This window comes from Chiloscyllium plagiosum, unplaced genomic scaffold (assembly GCF_037043375.1).
Source record: "Chiloscyllium plagiosum isolate Xiang-an unplaced genomic scaffold, Cpla_swu_hap1 HiC_scaffold_12, whole genome shotgun sequence".
NCBI lineage: Eukaryota > Metazoa > Chordata > Chondrichthyes > Orectolobiformes > Hemiscylliidae > Chiloscyllium > Chiloscyllium plagiosum.
In genome coordinates this window covers 106,434,706-106,447,985 of record NW_028270150.1, presented here as the reverse complement: position 1 = coordinate 106,447,985, position 13,280 = coordinate 106,434,706, and the positions used below count along the sequence as shown (strand labels likewise).

Below are 13,280 nucleotides of genomic sequence, written 5' to 3'. Positions count from 1 at the left end.
GCAGGAATCTCTTTTCGGACCTGTGTTCTTTGTAATTTTTATTAATGACTTGGATGAGGAAGCGGAAGGGTGAGTTAGTAAGTTTGCCAATAACACTAAGGTTGGTGGCTTTGTGGAAAGTATGGAGAGCTATTATCGGTTGCAAAGGGACATTGACAGGATGCAGAGCTGGGCTGAGGAGTGGCAGATGAAGCCCAACCTGGAAAAGTTTGAAGTGATTCATTTTGGAAGGTCTAATTTAATACAAACGACAGGGTTAAAGGCAAAATTCTTGGCAGTGTGGAGGAACAGAGGGATGTTGGGGTCTATGTCTATCAATCCCTCAAAATTGCCACCCAAGTTGATAGAGTTGTTAAGAAGGTTTATGGTGTGCTGGCTTTAGTGAGCAGGGGGATTGAGTCTAAGAGCTGCAAGGTTATGCTACAACTCTATAAAGCCCTGGTTAGACTACACTTGGAATATTGTGTTCTGTTTTGGTCACCTCATTATAGGAAGGATGTGGAAGCTTTCGAGAGGGTGCAGAGAAGATTTACCAAGATGCTGCCTGAACTAGAGGGCATGTCTTATGAAGAAAGGTTGAGGAAGCTAGGGCTTTTCTCATTGGAATGAAGAAGGATGAGAGGCATAAGTAGAGTGGATAACCAGAGACTTTTTTCCCAGGTTTATCATGAAGGGACATAATTTTAAGGTGATTGGAGGAAGGTTTGGGGAGATGTCAGAGGTAGGTTCTTTACACAGAGAATGGTGGGTGCATGGACTGCACAGCCAGCAGTGGTAGAAGAGTCAGAGCCATCAGGGACATTTAAGGGACTCTTGGATAGGCACATGGATGATAGTAAAATGAAGGGTATGTAAGTTATCTTAGAGTAGGATAAGAGGTTGGCACAACACTGAGGGCCAAAGGATGTATCTGTACTGTGCTGTACTGTTCTGTGTTCTAATCTGGTCCCATTTGCCTGCATACGGTCCAAATCTCATCATGTATCCAATTCGTGCACCTGTCCAAATGTTTCTTAAATGACAAGATTGTACTCTCTTCCACTCCTACCTCTGGTAGCCCGATCCAGACACTCACTGCCCTCTGTATGAAAAAGATTGCTCCTCTGGCTCCTTTTGTATCTCCCCTCTCTCACCGTAAACCTATGCTGTCTGGTTTTTGACTCCCTTACCATGGGAAAAGCTGTTGGCTATCTACTTTATCTATGCCTCTCATGATTTTATAAACCTCTATAAGGTCACTCTTTAGTCTCCTACGCTGCGGGGAAAAAAGTACCAGCTCATCCAGCCTCTCCTTATATCTCAAACTTCCAATCCAGGTAGCATCTCCAGCAAAACTTTTCTGCACTCTTCCTAGTTTAATTTAATTTCCATCTTCAACCATACCTTCTGCCTCCATGGATAAATTCCCTTTTGACTTCTGATGGACCCCAGTTCTCTGCCGACCATCGTTTAATTATTTATGTTTCTGTCAAAGATTTTGGATTCCCTTTTCTGCTCGCGACCAATATTATCTCATATTGTCTCTTTGCCTCTGCTATTATTTTCTCCATTTCTCATCTGAACTTATGAAATGCAGCTTGCTTCTTGGTTGTATTATCCCTGATATCTGTCATAAACACCCTTTTCCTGAATCATCTTACTCTTTCTTCCTATTGTGTTATCCAGGAAATTCTGGTTTTGTTTATCCCACCTTTCCTCCTTTTGGAATCGTACCTTGGCTGAACCCAAACCATCTTCTCCTTAAAGGCAATTCATTATTCAGTTCCGTAATAGTTTTTTCCCCATAATCTTTGATTCCAATTTCCTTCGGCCAGATTTCACCCCATTAAAAATTGACCCTCCGAAAATAAATTGCTTTATATTCTGGATTGGTCATTATCCTTATCCATAGAATGGTATGGTGATCACTGTCCCCTAAATGTCCCCCTGCAGACACTTAATCCACTTGAGCAACCTCAATGCCTCCTTTCTCATTGGGATAGAAGCACTCCTGTAGAAAATTGTCCTGAACACATTTCAGAAACTCCCTCCCCACCCCTTTGCATCTTTTCCACAATTTGTATGAGTCTACATTCAGATAATTAAAGTCAACATGTTGGCAAACATCAAAATCTTTGCATCTTTTTGTAATTTCCTTGCAAATGTGTTCTTCTGTAACTTCCTGTCCTCCGTTTGGTATCTGTGGAATGCACCCGGAAATGTGATAGCACTTGCCCTTTTTCTTAGCTCCCATTAAATAGATTCTGCCATTAATCCCTCTGAAAAATCCATTCTCTCTGGCACTTTATTATGCTCCTTAATCAATACTGCCATCACTCCTACTATATATTCCTGTAATCATTATACACTGTACTTGAATATTTAGTATTCAGTGCTGCCCATTTTTTGAGCCAGGTCTTTATTATTGCTGGAACATCGTATCACCTGCAGCTCGCCAGTCTTACTTATTGCCCTCTGTGTGTATGGGGAAATATATCAGCCATGGTTGTATGGCAGAGCATACTCAATGGGCCGAATGGCCTAATTCTGTTCCTATGTCTTTTGGTCTGATATGTTCGTATGCATGCACTGTAAACCTGATTGCATTCCCTCTTAGTCTGATCCCACATATTTCCTTATGTAATATCTTTAATGCTTTTTGTTTCTTGTAGTTCTTGAGAAGAAAGCTGAAGTTTTTCTGTACTTTCTGCAGCTGAGTGTAAAAACACTTCAAGGCAACAACAATCATAATATGATAGAGTTGTATATCCAGTTTGAAAGGGAAAAGAGTGAGTCTGACACTAGTATTTTAAACTTTAAAAGGGATACTGAGGGCATGAAAGCTCTGTTGGTGATGTGACCTAAAATATTAGACGAGGTCATAGAGTCATAGTGTCCTCGAGTCATCGTGTCCTACAACACAGAGACAGTTTCTTTGGCCAAAGTGGTCCATGCCGACCAAAATGTCCACCCAAGCTAACCCCATTTCCCTACACTTGACCCATGTCTTTCTAATCCTTTCTTATCAATGTATTTGTCCAAATGCCTTTTAAATGTTAACGTACCCACCTCAACCACTTCTGCTGGTAGCTCATTCCATGCGTGTACCACTCTGTGTAAAAGAAAAACGTTGCCCGTCAGGTTTCCTTTTATTCGTTCCCCTCTAACCTTAAACTGATGCTCTCTAGTCCTTGAATCCCTAACCCTGGGAAAAAGACTAAGTGCATTTACCCTATCCATGCCTCTCATAATCTTAGACACTTCTGTGAGGTCCCCCCTCGGTCTCCTACGCACTAAAGAAAATGATCCTAGCTTCTCCAACTTCTCCCTATAACTCAGACCATTAAGTCCAAGCAACATCCTTATAAGTTTCTTCTGCACTATTTCAAGTTTAGTAACATCCTTCCTATAATGAGGTGACCACAACTAAATATAATACTCCCAGTGCGGCCTCACCAATGTCCTGTCTAACTGCAACATAATTTCTCAACTTCTTTACTCAGTGCCCTGACTGATGAAGGCGAGTGGGCCAAAAATCTGTTTCACTGCCCTAATTACCTGTGACTCCACTTTCAGAGAACCTGAACTCCAAGATCCCGCTATTCCACTACACTCCTTCAGGCTTTACCATTCAGCTTGAAACTCCTACCTTGATTTGACTTTTCAAAACGCAAGACCTCACACCTATCTATATTAATCTCCATTTGCCATTTCTCAGCTTAGTTCCCCAGCTGATCAAAGTCCTGTTGCAATTTCTGAAACCTTCCTCACTGTCCATGATACTGTCTATTTTAGTGTCGTCAGCAACCCTACTAATCATGCTTTGTACATTCTTATCCAAATCATTGATATAAATAACAAACAGTAATGGGCACAGTACTGAGGTGTTCCACTAGTCCAGTCCGACAAACATCCTTCCACTATTACCCTCTGCTTCCTACCATCAAGCCAATTTTGTATCCAATTTGCCGCTCCCCCTGGATTCCATGCAATCTAACCTTCCAGAGCAGCCTACCATGTGGAATCTTATCAAAGGTCTTACAGAAATCCATACAGACCATGTCTATTGTCATGCCCTCTTTAACCTTCCTGGTCACTTCATCAAAGAATTCCCACTCACAAAGCTCCTTGACTACTCCTAATCAAGACTAATGATTTTTCTATATTTTTGATTGTGGACTGAAATGGGAAAGTAACTGTTTTAAAACTCAATGATATTAGAGAACTACTACACTGTTTAAAAGCAAATTACCTGGCCCCCACTCTACATGCTATTTACACTGCTGATTGTTCAAACTTTTCAAGAAACTGGGGAGTTGGGGAACTGTTTGTTAATGGAGATTTGGCTGGCAATAAATCGCTGATTGGTCTGTGGACCAGTAACTATTTTTATCAATGAAGGAGGCTTCATGCCTATCATCAGTTATGTAATTGACTCCCAGGTGGCTGAACAGCAAGATGTGTGAATATTTGATTGAAAACATTGAACGCCTTGTTTTGAAACAGTGACCCCTAGTTTTAGTTTCATCCACAAGAGCAAACAGTTTCAAGCATTAGACGTTAGACATTACACATAGCTCACTGCCAGCAACCTGATACTGGGCCTCAGCATTTAAATTGTGAGGATATGTTGTGTAAATTTGTCCTGTAATTCCTGGAGTTTATAATATTGTGGAGTTAGTGAGCTGATTGTGTTTCAGAATTTTGAAAACGTTTGATAGACGGCACGGGCGTCTATGGGCGGCACGGTGGCACAGTGGTTAGCACTGCTGCCTCACAGCGCCAGAGACCCGGGTTCAGTTCCCGCCTCAGGCGACTGACTGTGTGGAGTTTGCACGTTCTCCCCGTATCTGCGTGGATTTCCTCTGGGTGCTCCGGTTTCCAAAGATGTGCAGGTCAGGTGAATTGGCCATGCTAAATTGCCCGTAGTGTTAGGTAAGGGGTAAATGTAGGGGTATGGGTGGGTTGCGCTTCGGCGGGTCAGTGTGGACTTGTTGGGCCGAAGGGCCTGTTTCCACACTGTAAACTAATCTAATCTAATCTAAAAAAAATTGAAAAAAGGTACTATTTCCTGTGTTGGAGTCCAAAACAAGGGATCATAATCTTAACATAAGAACTTGGCCATTTAGAATGGAAATCAGGAAGCACTTTTTCATATAAAGGGCAGTGAAATTTTTGAACTTGGTGTCCTGAAAGGCCATAGATGGCAATTTAATTGGAACTTTTAAATCTCAGACTGAGAAATTGGTTGGCAAGGGTAAGGATTTGATAAGGATCAACAGTTTGAATAGCCTAAGAGGCTTGAGGGGTAGGGTGGAAAATTCCGACACTTACATTGCTAAATGCTTGAAGAAAATCAATTCCTTTTGGAAAACGAGATGACTTTGGATTCCTTAAATTTGCTGTCAGTCATCATTCCATTCTCCTCTGCTCTGCGCCCAAGAAATCTGAGAGGAAATTTGTCCTTTTTCAACCTCTCTGAAGTCATTGAGTTTCTACATAGTGCGACTATAACGACTCCCAAAAAGCACCTTCCAAACTTCGACAATCTGGAAGGTCAGGGATGGTTGATACATAGAAATGCCACAATTTGCAAAATCCCCTCCAAACCACGTATCAACCTGACTTGAAAATATGTTGTTGTTCCTCAGTGTTGCTGGGGCAACATCCTGGAACTCCCTCTTTAACTGCATTGTGGTCTACCTATACCTCAAGGACTACATCAGTTCAAGACGTTCAGTCATTGCCATCTTCTTCAAGTCAATTAGAGATGAGCAATAAATGCTGACCAAGCCAGTAACATCCACACCCTATGAATGAATAAAAACTACACTTTTAGTATGAAAGCATAAATTATAGCCTTAAAAGGAGCCATTACGATTGACGACTAAAAGAATGGTAGTTGTAGATTTTATGGAGTCTTATTTGACCTCTAATGGTTTACCTCAGTACAATCCATGGGTCAGTCACCTTTAATCAGAAGGCTTTGGGATGAAGTGTGAGCTATGAGAATGTCATGTAGGCTGATATTTCAGTGCAGCACTGAGAAAGTCATACAGCCATACAGCACAGAAATAGATCCTTCAGTCCAACCAGTCCATGCTGAATATAATCCCAAACTAAACTAGTCCCACCTGTCTGACGTTGGCCCATATCCCTCCAAATGTTTCCTATTTGACTACTTATGCAAATGTCTTTTAAATGTTGTAATTATATCCACATCCACCAATTCCTCAGGAAGGTCATTGCTCATATGAACCACCCTCTATATAGAGTCCTACAGCACAGAGACTGGCCCTTTGGCCCAAACTGGTCCATGCCAACCAAAGTGTCCGTCCATTTCCCTGTACTTGGTCATATCCTTCTAAACTTCTCCTATCCATGTATTTGTCCAAATGCTTTTTAAATGTTGTTAATGTACCCGTCTCAATCACTTCCGCTGGCAGCTCATTCCATATGTGTGCCACTCTCTGTGTAACAAAGTTGCCCCTCAGGTTCCCTTTTAGTCTTTCCCTTCCAACCTTAAACGGATGCCCTATAGCAAAAAACATTTCCCCTCAACTTTTTTAATACTCTTTCTTCTCATCTTAAAAACGTGCCCCCAGTCTTGAAATCCCCCATCCTATGGAAAAGACAACCACCATGAACTCCATTTTTACCTTTTATTATTTTTTAAACTTCTATCAGGTGGCTTCTCAACCTCCTATGCTCCAGTGAAAGAAATTCTAACTTTTTCAGCCTTTCTTTATAACATAAGCCTTCCATATCCAGCAACGTCCTGGTAGATCTCTTCTGAGCTCTCTCTCGCTTAATAATTATTTACAGGAGCCAGTGTTTGACTTAAAAATCACACCACACCAAAGGGGTGGCAAGGTGGTTCAGTGGTTAGCACTGCTGCCTCACAGCGGCAGAGACCCAGGTTCAATTCCGACCTCTGGCAACTGTCTGTGTGGAGTTTGCATGTTCTCCCGGTGTCTGCATGGGCTTCATCTGGGTGCTCTGGTTTTCTTCCACAGTCCAAAGATATGTGCGGGTCAGGTGAATTGGCAATGCTAAAATTGCCCATAGTGTTGGGTGCATTAGTCAGAGGGAAATGGGTCTGTGTGGGTTACTCTTTGGAGGGTCTGTGTGGACTTGTTGGGCTGAAGGGCCTGTTTCCACACTGTAGGGAATCTAATCTAATCTGAACCAGGTTACAGTCCAACAGGTTTGTATGGAAGCACGAGCTTTCGAAGTGCTGCTCCTTCATCAACTACCTGAGAAAGAAGCAGCACTTAGAAAGCTAGTGCTTACAAATAAACCTGTTGGACTATAACCTGGTGTTGTGTGAGTTTTTAGCTTAATAATATCCTTCTTATAACTGGGTGACCCTATAACTGGACACAGTATTCCAGAAGAGGCCTCACCAATGTTCTGGACAATCTCAACATGACTTCCCAACTCAAAGGATTGAGCAATAAGGCAAGCATGCCAAATGCCTTTTTAACCGCCCTGTGGTCTATATATGACACAAACTTCAAAGAATTATGTACCTGCACCCCAAAGTCCCTCTGTTCAACAACACTACCCAAGGCCCTATCATTAATAGTATAAGCCCTATCCTTGTTTCTTGAACAAAAAATGCAATATCTTGCATTTATCCAGATTGAACTCAATCTGCTATTTTTCAGCCCATTCAACCATTTAATCAAGATCCCTTTGTAATATTACAAAACTCTCTGCAATGCCACTAAATTTGGTGTAATCTGCAAATTTATTAACCGTGTCGTCTATATTCTCATCCAAATCCTTTATATAAATGACAAACAAAAGAGGACCCAGAAACAATCCCTATGAAACACCACTGGTCACAGGCCTCCAGCCTGAAAAGCAACCTTCCATTATTACTCCCTATCTCTGGCCGTTAAGCCAATTATGTATCCAATTAGCAAGCTCACTCTGAATCCCATGTGACCTAACTTCTTACTAATTATTCGACCATGTGGAACCTTGTCAAAGGTTTTACTAAAATCTGGGTAAACAACGTCTATTGCTCTGTCAATCTTTTTGGTAACTTCCTCAAAAAATGCAATCAAGTTTGTGACTCTCAATTTTCCTTGCACAAAACCATGTTGACTATCCCTAATCAATTTTAGCCCCTCTAACTGTCCATAAATCCTAAATCACCTCCAACAATTTACCCACAACTAAAGTCAGACTCACAGGTCAAAGAGTTAGAAGTACTGTCTTTTGGATGTGATTTTCACCATTGCAGGTGGCTTTAGACATGCCTTTGCATTATTTAATACAGAGCAGTCAATTTTCTTGATGTCACATTCTGCATTAATCCTCCTTGAAGAAAAAACACTTTTTTTGTTGGGAGTTGGTGTTTAATTTATAATTGTTCTGCAGAGGCTGTGAGATTTAAATAGTCTGTGTAGATTTTTAAATGTGACACAGTATTTTAATTTGTCTCATTATTGTGTTTTAAGACAATGCAACCTCCCTCTTAAAAATTGCTGGTCGTAACTCCTAAATTTTTGTTACTCACTAAGATATTTTGCTTTACTCTACTACTGTAAAGCATCTCTAACATCATAAAATGTCTCAAGCTGCTATATAAATAAAGTTAACGTCAGCTATCTATCAGCTGATACTATCCTTGCAGTTTCAACTGATGGGTTTCAACTGCTAACAGAAGCAAAACCTGCTGACAAGCACTCTGCATGTGAGGTTCTTTGGTAACTTTAAGTCCAGACTTAATGTTTTATCCTTGTTGGAGATAGTCATAGTGATGCAGGAGTGCATATTTTGTTAAAATCCTCACGAAGAACGAACTTACACTCATGCAGCATTTTCATATACTGTCAGGACATCCCCAGGATCTTGCTAATGAAACAAAAAGACCAATGACTTTTAAATGCCACCACTCCTTATATTATGTGGTCAGCAAGGAAATGAGCTGTCATAACACGATTTTAACAAGCAGGACTGAATGTGTTGGTGGTACTGATGGAGAGAGGCATGATATTGGAGGAATCTTCACATGATGTCATTGGATCTTTTGTTTGAGCGCAAAAGGGCAGACAGACTCAGATTTAATGTCTTATCAAAAAACAGCCCCTCTGACAATGCAGGACTCCCTGAACATGGCACTGATGTGGCAATCTGGAATACATACTTGAACCCTAGCATGGAGTTTGAGATGCATGACCTTCACATTCGGAAGTGTGTGCTACCAACAAACAAAGCTCGTTCTGTTGCATCTGGTTGAATATCATTGTTGTTGGCATATGCTTCATCAAATATGTTGGCCCAGAAATTACTGCAGTGGCACATTAAATGTTGAATGGATGAGGTTTGAACTGTTACTCTCTGCTTTCAGAGTGAACTATATTTGCATTACAAATTGCTGGAAATGCAAACAAATATAGTGCAACATATCAATGCCTCATTAATGTTTACCTGATAATCATCTTAACCAAAAAATAGCGATATCAAAATAATGGATTAGAATCCAATTAGAAACGGTAAGATAAATAAAAAGGGCATCCTAAACAAGTAGGTAAAGAGTGAGTGTGGAAGAAGACTGAATAAAGAGTAAGAAAATATTTACTGAAAAATCCAAGTGGGAAGAGGAGGACATTGTAGTTCAGTTGAGTTTGGAATTGTAGTGTTGGTTCTTAATGAGTTAATGAATGAATAGCAGGCTAGGTATGTGACAGGTTTAAAAAATATTGCTCAGAAATGCTGTCCAAAGATATTTTATCTCCACTCTATCTCAACAGAGTCCATATTGGCAGATTAATCTGGTTTATACTAAGCACTATATATTGTAACAGGTAAATGCTTCTAATTTTAATCACAAAGTTGATTGTTTTTGCTAAAAGTCAATGGGTCATTAATTAAAAAGCATATCTAATTTCCTGAAATAATACATGACTGTTTCTTGGGAAAATTGCAGTGTCAAAGGTCATGGCGCTCATAGTTTTCCAGAATGAACACATTATTTGGAAAATTTACAAGGCTTTATTTTTGTGCTACATTTCTCTCCAGAAATTCCCCACGGAGGGACTCGCAAATGTCGTTCGGAATGTGTTTGATTTTGATTCCTACAATGGCGAAATGCGTGAAATCCTGATCAACACCCTGCACAAGCATGGGATACCAATAGGAGCCAAATCTACTAATGTGCAGCTGGCCAAGGAGTAAGCTCAGTATATTAACTTTTCAATGAACTGAACACACCACATTCTCACTGTATTTACTGCATGCTGCTAATCCATTGCCAATGATTGAGGATTAAAGATTAAAATAATCTTAGGTCATGCAGAGTGTTAAGTAAACAATTTAACTTGGGCATATTGAAAACCATCTATAATAAAGAAAAATATTTGTTTCTTCACTGGGCTTGTGTGTCTGTCCTTGTCTCAAAAACTATTAAACTATTACACATTGCAATTCTTGGACATTTTTTCTATCATCTCATATACCCCCCAAAAAAAAGCAATCATGACATTTTTAACATGAAGAGCTATTTGGAGCATAAAATGTAATTAGCATTTTTCATTCTCATTTGGAAATTCGTAATGAAGGGTTAACTATCTTGCCAGTGAAAATGTTTCGTATACACCTCTATCTGAATGTCTTAAATAAGTGATCCAGAGTCTTGCTTAAATTTCACTCAAGAGTGTAGGTTGTATCAATACTACTATTAAACTGAGAAGAAACAAGTATTTTTCCTGAAATATGTGACAGAGAATTGTGGTAATTATGTGAAATAGATGACAGAGAATTGTGGTAATTATCCTTTGGGTGAAATTTACTGCTGGATACTACTGTTGCTACCAAACATCTAGGATTTCCATTGAGCCTATATTTGGGTTCAATTGGTGATATATAACCTGCTTTCTTTGTGTTTGATGTCGATGAGCTCTATACGCGGATAATTCAATGGTGCATCTAATGTGCTGTTTCATGGCATTGCTGACTGCAGACACCAGAGGTCTATGATGTGGCCACTGTGCTGGTTGTAGCCTAGTGGGACCAAGCTCAGACTGTTTTGGAGCTTTTGTGAAAACCATCAACATGATTAAATGAGTGGGAGATGAAGTAATCATAGTTAAGGGAGGTGACAGCCTTGTAGTATTATCACTGGACTGTTAACCTAGAAGCCCAAGTAATGTTCTGGGAACCCAGGTTCATATCCCATCATGGCATATGATGGAATCTGGATGAATCTATTGTCAGAAAAACTCATCTGGTTCACTCACATCCTTTAGGGAAGGAACTGCCATCCTTACCTGGTCTGGCCAACATGTGACTCCAGACCACAACAATGTGATTGACTCTCAACTGCCCTCTGAGCAATTAGGGAGGGGCAATAAATGCGGACTCGCCCTCAACCCATGAATGTTTTTTTTAAAACGTGCTATAGATCCTACAATGAGTGTTTTTGAGCAGTTTCCCCTTTTTAGTAGCTGACTGATTTTTTTTAATGTTAATTAGGCTGGACTTCATTTCTTTCCTTGATCATGCATTTTGTAAGCCCAAAGTCCCCCACTGTCAGCATTGCCAAACCTCTACTCCAACCCCTTAAAATGTGTTGGTGACATGCTATGCACACCCATTCTTTATTTATTAGCAACTGATGCAAGAAGCCTGGCATCAGGGCTTTTTACTGATTTTATCCTGGGATGTGGGCATCAAAGGAATGGGCAATACATGGTAGTGTAGCCAAATGAGAAGGTAGTGGTGAGCTACCTTAAACTGCTGCAGTCCAGATGGTATAGGGGTATCCACCGCACTGTTACAGATGGCATTCCAGGATTCTGACCCAGTTACAGTAAAGGAATAACATATTTCCAAACCAAGATGCAAGGTGACTTGGAAGGGAACCTGAAGGCGATGGTATTTCTCCTTCATGTAACTTTCCCCTGAATACAACCTTACTAACCATTTCAAATATTCCATTCTGTTATATTATGATACCCAAGACTTATTTATCTTCAGATGTAGTTGTTGCTCTCCCTCAAGTATTTTCGCTCACATGTAGCTGGTTGAACTAAATACAATCATATCTGATATAACGCAACAATTCGGTTATCGTGCGATCCCGCATTATAAGAAAATTGTGCAATAGCCGTGCCATTTAAAATAATGGGGCTGGAATCATGTTATAATCGCTACATGTAAGGGAACTTTGCATTCCACAAATACTTTCTTCAATGACATTAGAACCAATTTACATTGGAAAAATGCATTATAGCAGAACTGACCATATTGTTAAGTTGATTAAATTTCACTTAGATAGAGTCTTCCATCTTCTTAAGATATCTCAAAATGCTTTGGATTCAGGTTGTAAGTTTGCTCACTGAACTGGAAGATTTGTTCTCAGATGTCTCGTTACCATGCTGAGTAGCATCATCAGTGAGCCTCCGGTGAAGCACTGGTGTTCTGTCCTGCTTTCTATTTGTATGTCTTGGTCTGTTGTGGTCAGCGAGATCACTTCCGGTTCTTTATCTGAGGACAGCGTAAACAAAGACATGCACGGGAATTTCTAGAGGCCTGACATTCAAACCAGAACTCCATCAACAAACACATCGATTTGGTCCCCATTTACCAACCTCTCAGAAAAAGAACCGGAAGTGATCTCACCCACCACAACAAACCAAGACTCATAAATAGAAAGTGGGACAGAACACCAGCACTTCAACAGAGACTCACTGATGATGTTACTTAGCATGGTGATGACACGTCTGAAAACAAATCTTCCAGCTCTGTGAGCAAACTTACAACCTGAACCACAAATCTTCCCAAAGTTTACTTTGGATTCAGTTGTGACGAGAGACTGTATAAACAATCAGGAGACTTCCCTTCAGAGAGCACGCGAGGATCTTTTTCAACTCCATGAGAAGACCGACCTTTTTTTTTATTCCTGTTCAGATAATACATCAACACAATGTACTTTTACTGCATCCTGTAGCAAAAGTAGGAATTTAAATCAACTTGACCTGTTCTGCACAGCAGAGGTGGAATGATGTTAACTGTGGATGGCTGTTTGGCTGCAATTAGTGTATTCCAATATTCTGTCTGCACTTAATAAACCCATCATGGCAATGAGTGATGTGAAAAGCAAGAGAATTACTCTGCCAGAGTTAAACCACTTTCAACAAGATCTATAGCCACAGTGGGACTTAGTATTAGTGCGCAGCTTGAGAGTACCTCTTGAAATTAGCTTTGTGCTGTAATTGGTCTGTCAAGTGTTTGCAGTCTGGCTAAGCTAGTTGACCTCTGCTCTAACTGCTAGTTTGAATGCACAT

At 40.3% G+C, this 13,280-nt stretch overlaps 1 protein-coding gene across 4 annotated transcripts in view; it reads left to right on the top strand.

Annotated features, from left to right (window-relative positions):
* Positions 1-13,280, top strand: part of vwa8 (von Willebrand factor A domain containing 8) — a 367,132-nt gene that overhangs the window by 205,355 nt on the left and 148,497 nt on the right. For all 4 annotated transcript variants that reach the window (XM_087993166.1, XM_087993165.1, XM_087993168.1 and 1 more), the window contains one exon: positions 10,015-10,166. In XM_087993166.1, coding sequence (XP_087849292.1) covers positions 10,015-10,166 — 152 coding nt within the window. The remainder of the gene's footprint in view (positions 1-10,014; positions 10,167-13,280) is intronic.